General features: G+C 42.2%; 1 protein-coding gene across 1 annotated transcript in view; it reads right to left on the bottom strand.

Moving 5' to 3' along the window:
- LOC124557359 (follicle-stimulating hormone receptor-like) overlaps window positions 1–21,324 on the bottom strand; it is a 176,085-nt gene that overhangs the window by 37,600 nt on the left and 117,161 nt on the right. The window contains exons 7-9 of the mRNA XM_047130897.1: window positions 19,622–19,696; window positions 16,673–16,790; window positions 8,161–8,253 (exon numbers count right to left, since the gene is read on the bottom strand). Of these exons, the coding sequence (XP_046986853.1) occupies window positions 8,161–8,253; window positions 16,673–16,790; window positions 19,622–19,696 (286 nt within the window). The remainder of the gene's footprint in view (window positions 1–8,160; window positions 8,254–16,672; window positions 16,791–19,621; window positions 19,697–21,324) is intronic.

The following is a 21,324-nucleotide window of genomic DNA, read 5'->3' as shown; positions in this document are numbered from 1 at the left end:
GTTACAGAAGAACGCACCATATGGGTATCTACAGTCTGTTGTTCGAATTCATTTAGCTGGATTACCGCAGCGTACGGCGTGATTCAACATTGAGAATCACTCGTCTCTAATCGTTCATTGCCCTGTAGGCTCACCCGTCATGCCACTTCAAGCGTCACTGAGGAATGACTACAGGAACGTGTGGCGTAGGAGGAGATGGAAGGCCACTGTATCTCATTATAGCTCCCTACCCACAGTCATTGTGCTTTGGTCTATTTGTAGCACATTTCTTGAGCGATTCCTTTCTCCGATTTTTTTCCTACCACCTTCCGCGATTCTCGACGCCGTCAGTACGTAAGGTCTGCCTATCTTGGCTTGAGTGTGATTCTCCCTTTGCGTTTCCACTTCACTATCACTTCACCAACAATCAACTTGGCCAGCTTTAGAAGGGTGAAAAGTCCTTCGTGGCTTTGTTCTCGTATGACATCCACTGGCTATTCCACGTTCCAAGTCAGAGCTCTTATGACCAAATACCGAGTTATTCTACTTTCACTGCTTCTTTACTGATAATATGGTATTCCTCACCTCCTTTCGTATTGACGGTTCCGCTCCTCACTAGATCACGTGGTGAATTCCCCCATCACAAAAGTGCATCTGAATACGTCACTTGGTGTTTCATTTGACAACACTGACACTGTGTATATTTCTATATTTCTGGGAGGTATATTTAACATCAGAGCGTTATATTTGTTATATTTTCTTCATTTTGCTTTTGTATGGTGGGGCGCAGGTACAGAACGAAAAAATTAGTAAGACTTTATTGATTTCGAGATGGACAGCAATTTATATATTTCTTATTATTTCTTTTATTTTTTGTTATATTAGTATCCCTCTCGTGGGATTAATCACTGTTGCCGGCCGCGGTGGTCGTGCGGTTCTAGCGCTGCAGTCCGGAACCGCGGGACTGCTACGGTCGCAGGTTCGAATCCTGCCTCGGGCATGGATGTGTGTGATGTCCTTAGGTTAGTTAGGTTTAAGTAGTTCTAAGTTCTAGGGGACTGATGACCTAAGATGTTAAGTCCCATAGTGCTCAGAGCCATTTTTTAATCACTGTTGACTACACACGTTCAAAGTCACACAGTGTAACATAACGAGATTAGCTACCTCTTGATCATACGGTTATTTACACGATTCCCATTCGTTACGCTGCTTATCCTTGGCTTGTTTAAGGTAAAAAATAAAGCTGCATGACTGGGAAACCCGAAGCGCAAGTTCAGCCAGCTAACTGGAAGAGTTTTGTGTGTGTTTTACTGTATCTGATAAGCCTAGTATACTTTGATGGGTGTGCGTAGTGTAGTGTCTGTCCGTGTTGGATGATGATGACAGAAGGGAAAGGATGAAACCCTGTGTCAGCACATAGCTTACTCCTCTCAAATACCACCAAGCGGACTGTCGGGCTTCGCATCCCCATATAATGGACGGATCACCATCAATGGTGCCACATGCCTCACTTCGTGGGACATTGCAGGGACGCTTGTATTTTAATTCAGGACATTACCATAATAGATAGGGAAAACAGGCAATAGTACATGACAGTGTAATCAGGTGTTACCTCCCAATCACTGACCACGCCTAACATTACATAAATTCAGCTATCTGTCAAGAACTTATGTACTTAAGTAGGGAAGGCCGTGGCTAAGTGGCAGGGGCCACGTTCAGCAGACGAATTTGAACGGCGAAACTGAAAATCAGCTTATGTCTCGTTTTCTGGGCATCTGATGCTCAGTTGCTCAGATCCTATTCAGGCCGCGGATTCACAATAAATTCGACAAAAGATGCTAGTAAATATAAGAAAATTTTCCGCGTCAGCTGAGGTGAAATTTGAGGCAGGATATGTTCGAGGACAACCTGCACTGTTCGCAGATTTCTAATTATATCATCGATTATGTCGCAATATAACGTAGCCATATTTCTTCCACTCCCCTCCTCCCCTCCCCCTGTGATGTCATAGCCGAATTTCCTTATGTATAAAATAGTGGGCGGTTGAAAAGAATGTTGTGAAATTCAGAACAGCCCAGTTGTGCTAAGTGTAAAATGGCGGGAAACTCAAAAAAGTCATAGATGGCGAAACTACTCTAATTGTCCTAAGTATAAAATCCAAGTTAGTAGAGCTGAGGAGAACCTCTGTGACATGAGAATCTGGGGTGATGATCCAAGATTGCTGACCTTAGGATACGAGGACAGTCTATTTAGTTGCTAGGTGACTTGCTCTAAGTACAGAACCCAACAAAGTTGGCCCGAGGATACGGTCCCGCATGCTTATTAGATTTAACGCGTTCTAAGGATAGAATCCTAGATTGTCACAGGGTTTTCCCCTGACGTTGCAATTCACTTGTGCTAATTCTAAAATGGCCAGAAATTCGAATAATTCAGTTCCATTTGAAGGATGCCTCAGTGCTGTTATTGACGTTATATAAATTCATGGAAGTCACAGGCTGTACGGTGACTACTTTCTTTAATTACGCGTTTCGATTTATTCGTAATCCATAGTTAAATCAAGCTTTGGCTGATCACGTCATGCGTAGGAATGGAGTCACCTGTCTTATGCATAACATAACAAAAGACTTTTACGCTACAGAACCTGTGGCTTCCATGTATTTTTATAGCGGCCTTAGTGGGACGGGTACTACCTCGAAATTACGTAGAAATGGGTGCATACCTCTTACGTGACTTCACGTCACACTTTCTTTTTCGTTTCAATTTACTGCCTTTCGGGCCGCGGCCATTCAGCCATCTCTACATTGTTCTGTCTATTATGACAAAAGGAACGTAAAGACAGGGCAACACCCAATCCCCGAGTGGAGAAAACTTGCTACCCAGGCCCCTTCACTTATCAATCCACCGTGTTGAACGCGAAGCTAACGAGGTGGACAGGTCTGTTAAGGTCAATTTAAAATGTTATCTAAATAGTTTTCCCCACCCTTCTGATGTCATCGTTCGCTGACACAGATTCCATGTTCAAACCTTTTAGCCGACCACAGTTGCCAGGCCATTTGTGCTGTTAAAACATTCGTGGTAGCATAGGAATATGAGGTTATGTCTTTAGTTAAACAAAAATGAAGAAGGGCCCCTTCTGCGCCGTGTCGCAGTGTGGCAGCCAGCGTGATCCCGTCCGTGTACCACCGACGAAATCGTGGGCGCCTCGGAAGCGCGGACGGCTATGTTCGCAGCCATGCTGCTTCACCTGGCTCTACGAGCCACAAGGCATCGTGATGCTTCCTCCCAGGCACGCTGCCTGCACACGACTCACAAGTGCCAGTGTCACTCAGGCACTCCGCTGCACACGGAATGACGTCACTGGTGAAACGTCAATGTCGACTCGGTCCCAGATCAGTCACCTTTACCTGCGCGATGCCATCTGGTCCAACCTACATCACGTCAAGAATTTTGAAATTTGCTCACATGCCTGTCAAGTATTGTTCGCAACATTCGTGCTGTAAGGGTACACACTGCTCCGATTTTTTAAATTTTAAAATTCCGGGCCTTTTAGCCATTTTTGGCGTTTCCAAGAACGTTAAGTTATTGACAAGCACCGTCATTCATATTCACCTGTACTATTGCCAACAAAGTTCTTTAATATAGGGTTTCACACACAACGGTCAGAAACTGTAAGGTGATAAAACCGCCAGAACAGTAATTGCAGTGACCATAGTCTAAACGGTTCAAATGGCTCTGAGCACCATGGGACTTAACATCTGAGGTCATCAGTCCCCTAGAACTTAGAACTACTTAAACCTAACTAACCTGCCCGAGGCAGGATTCGAGCCTGCGACGGTAGCGGTCGCGCGGTTCCAGACTGAAGCGCCTAGAACCGCTCGGCCATACGCCATAGTAAGTTTGACATGAAGTCAGTATTGTTCTTTAATTAGCATTGTTTTGTTGAATGTATTATTTGATGGGATATAATTTTCTCAGTAGAGGTATCCAAGCTGAGTTCCAAATGGACTGTGTGAATAGCACATGTGAAGATGTGTTTAATACCGTTTTGGGGTAACCGACACAAGGACAGTTCTGCGTGACGCTAGACCTTGACAGGTTTACTGCGTATGTGACACCAAATATTAGCGAAAGAAAGACGAAAGATTGCAAAATAGAACGTCTCAGACAGGAGTTTCCACATCTACTGCCATGTAAATGTAACACGACTGATTTTCTAGCGAGACATTCGGGTGAAAGAAAGTCATCAAAACAATTAAGTACTAAGATTGGTATCAGATGTGCCAGATAAGTAACTATATAACAAACAAGTAACCGTTAGTTCGTGACTGCCCCTTGCAGTTTTCGTATTTAATGAGAAATATGTGTACATAATAGGCATCAAAATACTCTTTTGAAATCTGTCCATTATATAACATAGGTTTTCTGAATTTTTAAATGTCGCCTGTATGTTCTATTTTCAAACAAACTTAGTTAAGTGGGACTGTAGGTGAACAGTATTAGAGGTACAGTATTTGCAGTGACTGCGTTATAAGATGTACTACGCGCATAGTAGATCCTATGATACAGACACAGAAAATACTATGCGCATAGTGCATCGTATGGCACAGACACCGCAAATACCATTTCATGCCTAGACACGGCCGTTACGAAAGTAAGCCGGCCGCTAGTGGCCGAGCGGTTCTAGGCGCTCCGGTCTGGAACCGCGCGACCGCTACGGTCGCAGGTTCGAATCCTGCCTCGGGCATGGATGTGTGTGATGTCCTTAGGTTAGTTAGGTTTAAGTAGTTCTAAGTTCAAGGGGACTGATGACCTGAGATATTAAGTACCATAGTGTTCAGAGCCATTTGAATTTTTTGTTACGAAAGTAATGGATCTCTCTCCTTGTGCCGGAACCACAGCAACTGTGCAAGTGCAGAACGCAGACGCACAGTGACATGTGTAATTCTGGATTAGTGCCGAAGACGTGCTTGGCTAACCAAAGTAGTTAAAGCGTAGTCCGGCTTTCGCAGCCATCCAGTGCGGACGTGCTGCTGTTTCAACTTGCCGAGCGTCCGTGCTCGCTGTTGTTTACCTTCAGCGGCCGTCACTTACGTCTCGCTTTTGTGTACGAGAACCGTGGCCAACCGTTTCCGAAACTCCACTCTACGGTTCACCTTCTACAATGACTATACCCAACCAAAGGCCATAGAAGTGGTACGTTTCGCACGCGACTTTGCTAAGATCCCAACGTCCGAAATTTTGGGCACCCATTTGCCCATCTTATGCACTTCGGTGAACGTTAAAGTCGTTAGTGACGCGGTGTGCGAAAGAATACTTCGTGACACCACACATGGACTACGCTTTTATCACGCCGACGACAATGTCGGTGCGGTCACTGTCGACCACGCACATACCAGTTTTCGAACTACCACGCGACGTCCCGGCGGAAGACAGTATCGCAGATTCCTACTCCTATGGCGCTGTACAAGGACACACTGCCGAACGATGGGTGCAGCTCCAAACATGCCGCCTTGTTAACGGTGTACGACGGATCACCATCGATCTCTGTTGCCACGTGCCATCTTACCTGCAAATCAGCGGGAGCCGCGCAGTCGTCGTATTTGGGCAACATGGTAGCACGTCACATGTGGAAAATTCTCCACAAATCAAAGTCTTCACGCAGTCAGATTTCCGGACACTCCACTTTGTTCGATTTGCCATATCCTGGATGACGATGTCCACCACCTGACCTCTGCTACCACCAGTGACGTCTGGAAACTGGGTCAACTGTGAAGAGGGCCTCCCGTCGGGTAGACCGCTCGCCTGGTGCAAGTCTTTCGATTTGACGCCACTTCGGCAACTTGCGCGTCGATGGAGATGAAATGATAATGATTAGGACAACACAACACTCAGTACCCGAGCGGAGAAAATCTACGACCCCGGGCACCTAGGATTGACAGTCTGTTGCGCTGACCACTCAACTACTGGGAACGGTATGGCGATAAATCACGCGTTGACCTTTGACAGTACTTACAAACCGCCCACAATGAAGTCGAGCACCGACCGCACTCCGCACCTTCTTCGCCAATTACCTTCGCGCGACCTTTACGTCACCCCGCTCAGCTGGATGGTGCCACACGTGGATGACGCTTCCACCCCCCTCGCAAGCCCCCACCCCCTGCTGACATCAGAGACTCTCCACGCTACATTTATATATAGTACCCCACAGCGGAGTAGGCGCACCGACACGCGCCCTTTCTTTTATACACTTCACCAGAGCATGCTGGTCATTTCCCACCCCATTGTCCCTCGTTCTTGGCTTCTGCCCTTCTTTCGGATACTTCTTCCCGGCAGTGGTGCCTGGTGCCGGAGAGAACTTGGCCAAACCTCACGTGCTGACAGTTGCCCACTGTACCTCCACGCCCCATTTGCCGAGCAGGGGGATGCCTGCTAGTCTTACCATATCCCCACCCCTTCTTGCCTCTTCTTCTACGGCCTCACACCTCTTAGCTTACTTTCAGTATAGCTGTTATTATTTTTTTCTCCACTCCTTGTTAATAAAGACAAATGCACGCCTTGATCGACTGTAACGTCTCATCTTGGTCCTGCCGAAGGATGGAATTTCTGTTTATTTATGCTTGTACAAACGAAGGTGTTTTTTCGCTTAACCCATTTCCTGCTTTAAAAAAGTAAAAAAACAAGAATAAAAAACTAGAGAAGAGCGTTTCAGAGAGGGGAAGAAGGAGGCATCATTGCCAGGCATCGGGTTTCGGTCCTTGCCCACCCTGTCTCCACCGACTCAAAGGTGACCATTCTATTTCCCGAAAAAAAAGTGTGTAGGTGGTGACAGTCATAAAATGTAATAATTAAAAATGCGAAAAAAGTTACCTTTAAAACTAAATGTAGATGATTGCTCGCCACAAGTGAGAAATTCGTGTTCGAGGACATGTCCCGCACAAATTTTCATTGTCACTAATCCATTGTGGAGCTGAAGTCGGTCTTCGTAACTGAAAAAAATATTTAATTCGTTTGTAGAGACATTTGCGCGTCGTATGTACGAGTTTTGTGTCGCTCTCTTGTTCGGTTTTAGGAAACCAAACGATGCACACCGTCTCGCGCGACTCGCTTAAATTTCCGCGTGCAATAGCCTGATTGGCTAACTTCAATGCTAATCAACTCGGAAACAGCGTAAAATATCGCATTCTTTTCTTAAAAATTATTTCTCAGCACAACCTGTATTGCGACACACTTACAAGCCTTTCAGACTGTTCCTCCCCACAGTGCATTTTGTAGCAAGTAGTGCATTAGAAGATTCCGTATTTTGAAGTGAGTAGTAATCTGATAATTGATACTAACATTACAATTTTAATTATCAGAAATATGATATTTTGTATATGTAGGCGTAGACTTCCACGGCCAATGTCAATGTCAATAAAATTCTTCTGGGACTGTGACCACAGTGGCAACGTCTAAGACTACCGACTTTTCAGGGCCCCTATTGCGAGTGGTCTTCCTCAGGGTTTAGCAAAACTTTTCGTTTCTCTCTCGCCTTGCCGCAATTGTAACACCGTTTTCCGTCAGGTCACCGAAGCTAAGCGCTGTCGGACTTGGCTTTGAATGGGTCAACGTTCGGGTATGCCGAGTACCGTTTGCAAGAGGGGCGCACTCGGCCCTTGTGAGGCCAGCTGAGGAGCTACTTGACTGAGAAGCAGCGACAGCGATCACGAAAGGTGACAACGGCCGGAAAAGCGCTGAGCTGACCACATGCCCCTCCATATCCGCATCTGGTGACGCCTAAGGGCTGAGAATGATACGGCGACCGGTATGTACCTTTGGTCCTTCAAAGACTGTTGGGCCTGTGTTTAACACGGTGAGGATGGCCACTGGCAATAGCTGCAGAAACGTGGGAAGTTTTACACATTGACAATATGGTCTCATCCTCAGAAGAATGTTATTAATAATATTTTATAGCTTACTTGTGTCCAGTGTTATGTATTAGCACGAAACATATGTGCATGGGAATTCCGTTTCCCACCGAAGTGTGTTTAAGCAGCTGGAGAATATTAGTAGGGAGAACAACAGTAAAATGATAAAGACGAAATAGTTACAGTGAGATTAAAGGCTAGTAGAAACAGGAGCAACAAACTGGGTTGTGTTAATTGTGCTAGACGAGTCTGCGCAGGCCTATGGTGAAGGACTCACCTGCCGCTTGGCGAACTCTGCGGGGTCGTGGGCGGCCGGGAACTGGAATGCGCAGCAGTGGTACGGGTACGTCAGCCACGCCTCTCGCAAGTGCTGCAACACAGAGCGGAACAGCGCATTGCAGTAAACAACTTCCTTGAAATCATCCGTTTGTAAGCGTACCGCTCAGCTCAGTCAGGAGTGATGTACCGTTTCTTCCTCTGTTGGTTGCCTTCTACTGCAACACGGCTAGTGCAGCCGATAGGCATTGTCTGATTAAGCTTATCCACTACGGATTTTTAGAACCCGCCACTGTTTATTTAATCTAAGAACATAAAACTCCAGGCAGTCATTTTTTTTAAAATAGTTACTTTTTCATTCCATGAACCGATTTTGGAATCTTTTCAGGCTCATCTTCAAATGCTGCACAGGAAGTTACCTAGACCTAGCTGTTTCAAACACAACGCTAGGTTCTGACTCTCTGACAAGAAGATGGAACACGGCTTAATGCATTGCCGTAAGCATTCTTTATCTATTGCAGCAAATACAAAATTAAATTCTCGATCCAAACATACACATAAACAATACTTGTGGCGATGCATTGAAGCATGAAAATTAGGGACAATACCAAAATGACCTGCTGCGGGTGTACCGGCAACGTGTCGTTGAAGCTGGAAAAGCTGCTGAAAACACTATAAAGTAAGCCAAAATAAGAAAGAAAAGGAAGGAAGCTGAAGAGGATGAAAAGGACATTCAAAATAAACAAAATTATGAAGCTGGAATGTTTTAACATATTATCATTGAGAACAAAATGACACGCAGACTTTCAGTTTCAGTTCCCTTAATCAATGTTTTTGCGTACTTAGGTATCATTATCTCACCGGATGTTACAGCTACAAAAACAAAATGTTGCTTAAATAATAATACAGTTCTTGCCTACACGGTGAACCACATTATTCAGCAAGGTATTAAATATTATAAGCTGGAGCATGTCATATTTGTTCTTAAATTACACTGCTGTCCAAAATTACAGCAACAAAGCGCTATTCCTCCGCTCTGATACATGATGAACATAGAGGCAGACATAGGTTATACATTCCAATATTATATAAAATAGAAACAGATTTGTAATGTGCGAAGTGGAAACATTCTTACCAAAAATCTCAAAAAGTACTCGAACAATTTACTTCAAATATTTACATATTATTCAAATATTGTACGGACACATAAAGGCTATGTATTTTTAATAAATGTAACTTGTAGATACATACATATGAATGAAATATACTACAATGTAAAGGTTAGCAAACAGGAATGTTATATTAATAGCTAATTGACTCATGATTACTTAGTAAGACTGCGGAACTTGAATCCGCAATAACAAAAAACGAGGGTAAAGGTCAGAGAAGGTGGGAATAGGACATGGGTAGAGGAGTGGAAAGAAATGGACATAGAAAGTGGAAAGGAGGAGATGAACAGAGAGAGGGGGAGGAAGTAATGGACAGAGAGAGGAAGAAGGAGGAGGAAATGGATAGAGAAGGGAGCGAGAGGAGATGGACAGAGACGGGGGAGAAGGAAATTAGGTCATACACTGAATTCCCATTCATATTAGAAACGTATGCTTTCTCTTTTCTTTCTTTTCCATTTAACGATACTGAGTCATAGTAACGTTAGGCCAATAACAGATACTTAAAGCACAAGGACGTTAGTCTCTACGTCTATTAATTAACATAGTGATTAAGAGATGTGAGTGGTGGTGAGGGGAGTCATCGGATCATGCACAACATATGTACTCCAAGCAGCTTGCTTTGTGAGACCTCCTTCCACCGTATAGGGTCTGTGTTGCTTGGCGAAGTACTGCTGTTGGTGCCTATAGGACAGGCAACAAAGTGAGCCCGTAGAGCTTCTTTTGGATGATGCCCTGTCCCTATCACAGGATTCACTGAAACGTCAGTCCCAAAGTTATTTTAATCGAAGTGCAGCCCCTGGCAGCAGTAAAGGGCAGTCCACTACTGAATTGATTCAACGAGCCAGATCCTTTAAAAGAGTGGATGATGGGTGATTTGGGGAAAAATTAATGGTAGCACGTCTTATTTCAAAATGGGTCTCTGGTGACTGTAATGAGCGGAATGAAACTTCTGCAGTAGGATGCTGCAGTGGCACCCCATGCCACATCCATAAGAAAATGTTCCTCAAGCTACAAAAATGTTATAGATGACGTGCACATGTAAATTTGCATACGCTAGTAGTATGTGAAGCTTTTCCCATCGATTAAAACAGCAAAAAATAAGAAACGTCCATTTAATTTGTTCAATTTTTTGGCCGTCAGGTCGGAATCTTTCAGACATTCCCAATAGTGATGCTAATAATCACAATATGAATGTAAGCACAACACCCAGTCTCCAAGTGGAAAAAAATCTTCAACCCCAGCAGGAATTGAACCTGGGTCCCTTCACTTGGCAAAACGCCACGCTGACCATGCAGGTAACTAGGAAAAGAACGGATTAGTTGTTGAAAACGTTACACTAACGCAGAACACACTTTCCGCATCATGCTTCCGCTCTTGATTTGAAAAGAATATCACAAATTTTAGAAGCTCAATAAACGTTTGCACACTTTTGAGTGTGTTGTTGCTTCTTATTCTCTGACTTAGCATTGCACTCAGAATGTGCTATCAGCGATCATATTAACTGCAGTCTTCAGCCACCATGTGGTCGGAACATATCTCAAAGTGACGCAGGCATCATTCCCCTCCCAGCAGCTCAGCGCTTCCCAACACTCTCACCAGTTGGACTGTAAGCCGTCTCAGTAGCTCAGTAACCCCTACCACTCTCGCAGATCGGATTGCAATGTAGCTTGATACCTCACTGCTTCCCATCATTTTTTCGGATCGGACTGCAAGGTAGCCCACTGCTCCTCACCACTCTTGTGCACAAGATCGCACGGAGAAGATCCCAGAGCGACTTGAGGTGTCACTGTTATGTGAGTTGTTGGCACATTGATACAGAGTGCAACTCACTTTCTTGACTGAACACCCCTCCATCTGACTTCAGCTCTTAATAAAAATAACAGTATGTATAACAAATAATTATTTTAAGATACGTGATAGTCTATGCACACAGGATGTCACAGAAGGAATGGTCAATGTTCACAGATATGACAGGAAGGGTCATTTGGAGCAAAATCTAAATATGGACGTATGCCCTATTCTGAAAGTTTTCTGAGAGAGAACACATTTAGAGCTACTTTCATCGGTTTTTCTTGAATAATACGGCATCTGTGACCTCTAGTGAATGCCTGTCACAGTACAGAATTAAGCCACATGAAATTTCCTGTAAAAGGTCCTATTCATTTTTTTCTCAAGAACAGAGACAGAGAATACTGAAAATCTAGAACGACATGAATGAACTCAGATGTTGGTAGGATTTGTAAGCCAATTTGAGGTAGTTTCCTGACTTGATAGATCATCTGTCCTGTATCAAATTATTCGTCTCGACTTTGTCTACACTGCTGTGGTACGTTGTAAACAATGACAATGTACTGAATAATGAGGAAAATAAATAACTATGTACGTTAAATATGTTCTATATCGGAAACCATTCATAATAGTGCATATTTCTACTGAAGTTTTTTGCTTCAAATCATCGTTCTGTCATATCCCTGAATACTGACCATTCATATTTCAGGAGCCCTCTTACATAAGACCAGAGTTTTATATGTAATTACAAAAATTATTAAAATCACAGCTACTTAAAAATCATAATCATTTAATGTGATATGACTTATTCTTCTCCCTGCATGTATTAGGCATTTGTCTGTTAAGCCCTCTTAGTTGAAATTGCAGATTTTTCTCTGTCTTCATAAATATCTTCTGCCCACTGGGTACTAATTATCATCAGTTTTGGTAATATGTCGTCTTCCATTCTTGTGACATAATTCTTGCATTGTTTCTGTATTTTTTAATCCACTCATTTAAGTTTTTCACTCTGAGCTCTTTTCTGATGTCTGCATTCATTCTCCCGTCAAACAGAATGTACCCAGTTACTCTTCTTAGCAGTCAGATCTCTAATGCCTGTATTTTGACGAGAACGAGTGTTTCTGCTGTGTTGTCCGTGCAGTAGTTTCAAGGTGTAGACAACTGTAGTTATTACGAGCAATAGTGGGTCAACAGTAAGCTTGATCATTTGGACTGCGACGCCATCCTGTGCAATAAATGCTGACCTGATAGATTGTTCGACGACGTTGTCAGCTTAAGAAAGAATTTTCACGACTACCGTCACTTAATCTCCGTGAAATAATCAGTAAATCTATGTTTTGTTTACAGTGAAGTTTATCGCTAAAGTCAAGTACTGGTTTATTGCCTTGGTTGGGACGATGGGGTCAGCAGCACCATCTAATTTGCCTAGATCACACAAGCTTTCCTATAGAGCATCTGGCTTCACGTTTTAGATTAGTGTACCGGAATGCCTTAGTTATCGTTTCTCTTAGACTGAGTGACTCTGTTTGCCTTCTGCTTGTAAACCATTTTATTCTGAAGGGTAGGAGGTCGTTTGTAAGTCCGATTTGCAGTGGCTCTGAGATTCATGAACTGTTTTACCTCTTCCGTTGAGTAAGATGGAGATTTTCCCTTCAGGTTTTCAGTCTACGAGTGAGTTTATTTATTTTGTCATAGTGTTAGTTTGATAGTTGATTCATGGCGTTTGTCTTTCACGTCCAGAAATGGAATGGAAGACGTCTCCAAATTATCTCTTGTGCCTCCATTGCAGGTTCAGGTACACTGATACACTTAAAGTCCCTGAATCTTTTCAGTTACACTTTATCCCTTGGATATTTTAGAGAGTAAGTCATGATTATGATGTTGTGAGCTGTTATTCCAGATACCAATTTTTTGCTTGTTGATTTCGTAACAAATATATGTGTGGGGATGTGACTATAGGCAGCATTATGGGTGGTTGCAAGCTGAAATACTGTTACATTTGAAGAAGAAACTACACGCTTGAATTTCACAGTGAAGGGGAATAACATTTATGTTAGAGTTACCAGCATTATTTGTATACTCCTAAGTGGAATCGAATTTTGAAGGTCAGGTCTGAAAAAGGCTATCCTTCCTACTTTCGGAGGTCTGTAGGGGACGCAGATTAGGCAAATTTTGTTAAGAGATTTGATATCTACAAATATATATTTGACTTGTTTGTCTTCATTACTAATGGATGTGAGTAGCACGGTAGGTAATAAGTCAAAGCGTTTGTATGGCGCTACGCGACTTCCTCGTCTCTTAGTCTGTGGTCTCTTAAGAGAGTGGAGTCTATGTTTACGGAAATAAAGAACATGCTTTGGACAGGTGTCCACATTCGTTAGAAGAAAGACATGGAGGTCGATATTCTGAAATACATGGTAGAGTCCGTCGAAATAGGTTCAAAGGATGGCCAGCTATGTTCTGCAGTCACAATAAAGACACACTGATAGAACTTTCGGCTACATGAACTGACAAGTTCGTAGCTGCTAAAATGCAGGCATTAGAGTTCATTTGGACTGCTTTTTTCCAGCCTTTATCTGGATCATTCTCCTGCTTTCTCTTGTTCACACGCTATGTAGCCTACATTCGGATATCACATTATTCAAAATTTTTATCTTTCACCAGCGAAATCCTCCCATATTGTCGGACTTCTTTTCGCGAGTGTCTTCATCACTATGACTGTTTCAAACCTCTTTGTATAATGACACAAACTTCACGATTGTGAGTCTAAGTTTCGTGGATCACAACAATGGGCATCCTACTCTATAACTTCTGATTATAGAATGTGCTGAATGTATATTTGTTCTCACTTCAAGCTTTTATATTTAAAAATGTCTATATTAATAGCAAATATTTTAATTTTACCAGCGTACTTTTGGGTGCTGCACAACAATATATCATCCACATTGCCATCGCCTGGAATAATTATGAGCTATGTTTGGTGCCATTTGACCAAAATGGAAGAAAAATGAAAGTACCGCTACTGTCAGCAGATAATTTCCAAGGTTTCTGGCTCATCACCAAACCTGAAGAGACATCTAAAATCGTAACATCCTCCAGTAATTCTGGAACAACGTAAATGATGAAGCCGACCAAGATGGCCATCAGTCGATACAGAAACTCGAGAAATCATTTCTCTTTAACCGTCCTCAGTCACATCTGCTCCACTGTGGGTGAAGGTACCATCCCAGAAAGGCAAATTGACTTTCAAGGTCTATCCAGCACATGTCATCAGGTTCCGGATCAAGTCTTGATTTATTATAAAAGCTATTGGAGAAATAAAGCGTTGATTGTTCAATAAGAAAAAATACATCAAATTTCTCAACCAAGTATCACCATAACACATGAGAGTTAAATGAAACTATCAGTCAGCTTCAAGAAATTCGTGACCCAAAAAGTGTGGCAATTGTTGAATTGCACAAATATTTAACGGAGGGATATTTGCTTAGAAACGACGATCCTTTAGAAAAATGGGAAACTAGAAAATTTGTGTGGCCAACACTGTATCAACTGGTTCTAAATGTACACACATTAAAATAAGTTTTTGCATCACCTCGGTAGCGAGAGTTCCGGAACCTGTACAGAAAATTAGAATATAGATCACCATAAACATCATTTCCACCCTTTTTATTGCTCATGAAAACCACGTATTGCATGTTGTGCCACCATATAGCGAGACCTTCAGAGGTGGTGGTTCAGATTGATGTACATACCGGTATCTCCAAAATCCAATAGCACGTCCTCCTGCATTGATGCATGCCTGTATTGGTCATGGCATACTATCCACAAGTTCATCAAGGCACTGTTGGTATAGATTGTCCCACTCCTCAACGGCGATTCGGTGTAGATCACTCAGAATGGTTTGTAGGTCTCGTCGTCCATAAACAGTCCTTTTCAATCTATCCCATGCATGTTAGATAGGGCTCACGTCTGGAGAACATGCTGGCCACTCTAGTCGAGCGATGACATTATCCTCAATGAAGTCATTCACAATATGAGCACGATGGGGACGCGAACTGTCGTCCATGAATACGAATGCTTCGCCAGTACGTTGCCGATATGGCTGCACTATAGGTCGGAGGATGACATTCACGTATCGTACAGCCGTTCCGGTGCCTTCCATGACAACCAGCGGCGTACGTCGACCTCACATAATGCCACCCCAAAACAGCAGGGAACCTCGACCTTGCTGCCCTCGCTGGAAAGTATGTCTAAGGTGTTCAGCCTGACGGGGTTACCTCCAAACACGTCTCCGACGATTCTTTGGTTGAAGATATATGCGACACTCATCGGTATTGAGAACGTGATACCAATCCTAAGCGGTCCATTCGGTATGTTGTTAGGCCCATCTGTACCGCGCTGCACGGTGTCGTGGTTGCAAAAATGGATCTCGCCATGGACGTTGGGAGTGAAGTTGCGCATCATGCAGCCTATTGCCCACAGTTTGAGTCGTAGCACGACATCCTGTAGCTGCACGAAAAGCATTATTAACCATGGTGGCGTTGCTGTCGGGGTTCCTCCGAACCATAATCCGTAGGTAGCGGTCATCCACTGCAGTTGTAGCCCTTGGGTGTCCTGTCTCTCTGTGTCTCCTCCATGCCCGAACAACATCGCTTTGGTTCACTCCGAGACTCCTGGACACCTCCCTTGTTGACAGATATTCCTGGCACAAAGTAACAATGCGGACGCGATCGAATAGCAGTATTGATGGTCTAGGCATGGTTGAACTACAGACAACACGAGCCGTGTATCTCATTACTGATGCAATGACTGGGTCTGATCGGCTGTCGGACCCCTACGACTAATAAGCGCTGCTCATGCGTCGATATTTACGTCTTTGGGCGTGTTTAGCGACGTCTCTGAACAGCCAAGGGGACTGTGTCTGTGATACAATATCAAGTTCAGGAGTTCTGGGAACCAGGGTGATACAACAACAGCCTGTCAACGATTGCATTCAAAAGCAGGACAAATATGCACTGATAGGGGAAACAGACTCACATCGACTAAACTGTGTCAAATTTTATCTATAAATGACAGTATTCATTAATTTCTCCTTTTTGGGTACCTTCACTGTAAATAACGACAGCAGATACGTTTCAGTTACAGTTGTTATATTTCTTATATTGTATTTTATTCAACAAAAGTATCAAAATATAATAATAATCAATCTTGATTCTTAAATATTTAGAATTTTGTTGTAATATTTATCATTTTTGTAGCAGACGAAATTTAAAATTTCTGTATCTGAAAATTACCAAAGGAATGACACAAAACTATTATTCCTCTTTGTATGTTAGACTAGGTCCAAATCAGATAAAAACGCAGGTTCAGTGACATTAATTAAGAAGGCTTTTGCTTAAATTTGTGAGTGAATGGTGAGACATGAGAAAAAACTTGTTCCTTTCTCTAAGTGACCAGTTATGATCCTATCTCTGAGAAAAACAGATTTGCCCATCTCTACTTTGCAGCACTAACACGTGTGGTGGAGGGAGTGAGCGAGCGGCTGCTGGTACTGACCTCAAAGTTGAAGATGGAGGGGATGACCTTGAGGGTGTCGGTGTCCTGCAGGCGCAGCACCTCCAGCTCTCGTAGCCCGACTGTGGGCAGCGACCCGATGGCTGTCCGCGACACGTCCCTGACAACATCACAGTCACGCCTTAAGTCCCTCTCAAACAGCTCAACACAGCCCACCTTAGCTCTGAAACAAAGAGAGTCATTGTTATTAAATTTTACATTTAACATCCAACGTTTGTGTCAACCTATCTGTTAACGCGTCCCGTAGGATTGATCGACCTAGAAAAAGCATCGAACCATATAAAATGGTGCAAGATGTTTGAAGCTCTCCAGAATATATGTGTACGCTATAGGGAAAGATGGATAATATACAATATGTACAAGAACCAGCGGTGAAAAATAAGAATGGAAAACCAAGAACGAAAAATAAGAATGGAAAACCAAGAACGAACTGTTTGGATTGAAAAGAATGTAAGATGTAGTCTCTCATCACTACTGTTTAGTCTGCCTATCGATGGAGAAGTGGTGCAAAAAAATTAAGGCTCGTGAGTGGGATGAATTTCAGCATGAAAGGGTAGCAATGATAAGATCTGTATAAAATTCATGTTTGATCATCAGCTGATTTTTTTTAAAACTCAAATAACGAACGGTTTCAGTTACAGACCAGCTTCACGTTTTACGGTTAAAACAGTTTAAGCCAAATCCCATCTGTCATTACCTAAATAATGGCCACATCTCGTACGTAGAGAATGTCATGAAGTACAGTGTACCGCACAGGACTTTTAAAGGCCATACTGCTCTGTTTGTAACATGTTATTACTATGTTTGCCTTAAAATTCCTGCGTGGTGTACTGTATTTCTTGACATGCTCTACGTATGTGGTGTGGTTATTCAGTAATGACTTATGTAATGTCGTGGCTTCAACTGTGTTAACCGTGACCGGTGAAGATGGTCTGTGACTGAAACCGGTCGATATTTGAGTTTTAAGTAAAGGAGCAGCTGATTGTCAGTCATGCATCTTATACATTACTTGACGACCGTTAATAATCACCTTCTAAAATGTTTAAAATTATAAGATCTTATACAGGATTGTTATCCGCAGCGAAACTGACGAAGAATAGCAGTAGCTGTTAATGGAGTGGATGGTGTGATGATCACACACTGGATTCAGACTAAAGCGAAGAGAGCCGAAAGTAATGAGGAGCAGGAGAAATGAGATTAGTGATAACATCACAATTGCGGACCATGAAGAAGGAGTGAGGGAATTGTGCTACTTCTGAATTTAAATAACTGTTGACAGATGAAGCAAGGAGGATATAAAACACATAATAATAGAGACAAGGAAGTCAATTCTGCCCAAAAGATGTCTGCTAGTATGGAACAACGATCTAAATTTGACGAAGATATTCATGATAAGGTATGAAACCAAACGATTCTCCGCAAACTCAACCAAGAGAGTAACACATGGAAAACATTGACTAGAAGACAGGAAAGCATGATAATGTATGTGATGAGAGCTCAGGGAATAATTGCCATGGCACCCGATGAAGCTATATATGTTCAAAACTGCGGGAAAAGTAGATATTGGTATACTTCCGAAAAAAATTGACAAATTTCGTTTTTGAGTGCTTCTCTTAGATGAAGATGTTAGTGCAGGAGAGGAATTCATGGCAAGGCGCATCAGATGAGTCATAAGGCTGTTGACACGAAAGGCAGATCCTATAAAAAATCCATTTGTTAATTACGTCCTCATGTATTCCTTTTCGTTAAGGTAAAACAGTCTAAAGATGACGTCAACTCTGAACTTATTTTAAACACAGTTGTTTACGAGATATGGTGCTGTTTGCTTTCATCTGAACTCTGCTCTGATTTCCCATTCGGTTGCGGGTGGACGTACAATGTAACATGTTTTGCACGTTGCAACTTGATATTTTTCACATACTGAGGAACAAATCACTGTCGGGGGTGAAAAGATGTTAATGCCATAAAAGATCCCAGATACCAACTAAGAAATCTTTTATGTGTTTATTATTAATACAATATTGTAAATTTTCTCTTACTTTCCCTTGTTATCGTTTGAATGACCTTTGGAGACGTTCCGTTCTCATTATTTTAGAGTACGAGATCACAAAGCCCTATTCTAAAATAAGACTGCATTCGTTTCTTCGTCTGCACATAACTTGTTAGTCACAAATTAGAGGCTATTTCATAAATAATACTACATTCATTGTCCCCTTATTGTCAGCAAGGAAGAAAATGATGAGATCGTCTGTTGGTATTTCCACATGAACTATGATACTCAAGACAATGAATGATGTAAAATGTTGTCTGGTAATGTTACATCAAGAAAAATCGAAATTTAAAATGCGATAAAAAGGAATGTTGGGCTTTTAGGAATTAAAAAAACAAATAAATAACAAAAAAACAAATTGGTCAATGCAAGAGCATCAATCGGAATCAGTGATGATGAGAAGACCAATGTAAATGAAGAGGTGAATATGACATGGGGAGAAATTAGAAGAAAGAATATAAAGACTCTGAGATGGAGCAAAAAGTGATCGTTGACCGCAGTACGACAGGAACGTCTGTAAGTCTTTCAATTATCTTAATGACATCCGTTCACAAAGATATTCTTAACGAAACTTGCAAATGCTCCAAGAGCTACACCACATAAAAAATCTCACATCTGAATAAACATGTGGAGGAAGTGGAATATTACTGATACTATGGGTGTAAGAGATACTTTGAGATGAAGATGTTTTTACAGGAGAGTAAATCATGTCGTATTGCATAAATTTGTTTTAAGAGTAATGAGTACAAAAAGTAATTACATCTCTCGCAGAAAACTGAGAAATGTCGTAGTAATAAAATTATTTACTACAGGAAGACTAAGTGATCTAGAGTGTGGTCAGCAACTCAGTGCTCAGGGCCATGAGACAGCAGTATACTTACAGAATTCTGAGGCTTCTCAGACCGACGAACGCCTTTGGGTGGATGTGCCTCAGCCTGCGGTTTCCCTTCAGGCTGCTGCAACGGAACGCAGAGACACAGTTACAAGACACACTTCCAGTTACTGTACACTAATAGCTAACGACTATGAATTACGCTGCTCCTGCAATAAAATACCACCGCCAAATATCACCAGGCGTGTTTCGGCGTGTAAGATTCCGTAGCAATGTTTTTAGGACGTGAAGTAAAAGACAGAACAAATCTGGCATCGCGGATACCACTACAACAAATAAAAAGCTTTCCCTGGTTTTCCATCAACCAATCTGATTGTGCTTTACGATATTTACACTACATTTCATACATGTAGGATGCCTATGTTTCTGGACAGCGCTTTTAAACAAAGTGTAAGGAGACCTAATAATAACAAATGTAATGAGGTAAAAGAAAAATATTAAGAAAATAAGAGTATTTTTCAATAAAACAACATATGTTTTATTGTGGTCGGCAGTACAAAAGCCTTCAACATGGCCGTGAAAATGCTGCGTGTTTCCCACAATCTGACTCCTGATCTATACTACATGCGATTACATTGCTCGCGACTTAAAGGTGCCGCATCACAGAAATATCTTTATTGGCGTCAAGCAGGACATACATCGTCATGAAAAAGCACTTCCAGCTTAGACACTGGGGTTCAGGTCTGGAAGTTTCGCAGAATAAAGTAGCTTTAGTGAATTCGCCTTGCAGTTTTATTGTATTCGCACTGGCTCAGTCACTCATGTACACAAATTTTGGGCCAATTGTGATCCTGAAAATTCGCTCACACAGTGCGTTAGTACACATTGTTTCCCAGTTCCGTCAGGACAGCTGGTGTGAAATTACAAACTGCAATTCTATCGCATGGTGAGTTGTGGTGTTAAGCTCCTTGAAGTTTCAACGATAGCCGTGTAGAAGTTCAACATGCATGGTCGTCCTGAATGTAACAGTACCTGTCTGATTCTTGTCGGAAAATGACGGTGAAACAGTGAGGCAACATCGAGTTTTATGTTAAGTTTTGTGTTTGTGGACGAGAATTCATCGAATTTAACACAAGACCCAAAGGCAGGTTCTTGGTCGCTCTCCACGACAACACCACAACCCACAGAATGAAAACAATGCGCGAGTTTTTGGCCAGCAAATGGATCACAATTCTGGATCAACGGCAGTAATCGTCGGGTTTGGCCATAACAGACTTGCCCAAATTGAAGTTTTCGTTCAAAGGACACCGTTACGACACAATTCAGAACATCGTAGAAAATTGTACTGCAGTAGTAAATGCGGTTCCAAAATAGGACAACAGTGACGGTTTCAAATACTTTTAAAACGATTTCAGCTGTGTATTGATTCAGGGGGCGACTATTTGGAATAAATTCAGTGGTATTGTGAACATAATTCACGATTTATTTTTTCATAGCCCCAGTCCTAATGCAACTGAGACACATTGTGTATGCCCCAGTTTGTTAATTTGTCTCTCCTATCTTCCTAAGGCACTCTACGTATTGAAGATGCTGAAACGTTTTTGTGTAGGGTATTTACCGCAGGGACTGCCTCTGGGTTAACAATATATTTCTTTTTTATATTTTATCCATTGTTTTCCAGTGTTTCGTCCGCGACTGTTTTACTTTCGTAAAATGAAGAACAAACCGCCTTCAGTCACAAGTTGCGTTTAT

The sequence above is a fragment of the Schistocerca americana genome, chromosome 1, assembly GCF_021461395.2.
Source record: "Schistocerca americana isolate TAMUIC-IGC-003095 chromosome 1, iqSchAmer2.1, whole genome shotgun sequence".
NCBI lineage: Eukaryota > Metazoa > Arthropoda > Insecta > Orthoptera > Acrididae > Schistocerca > Schistocerca americana.
Note: the sequence above shows the minus strand (reverse complement) of the source record. Positions and strands in the feature narration are given on the sequence as shown.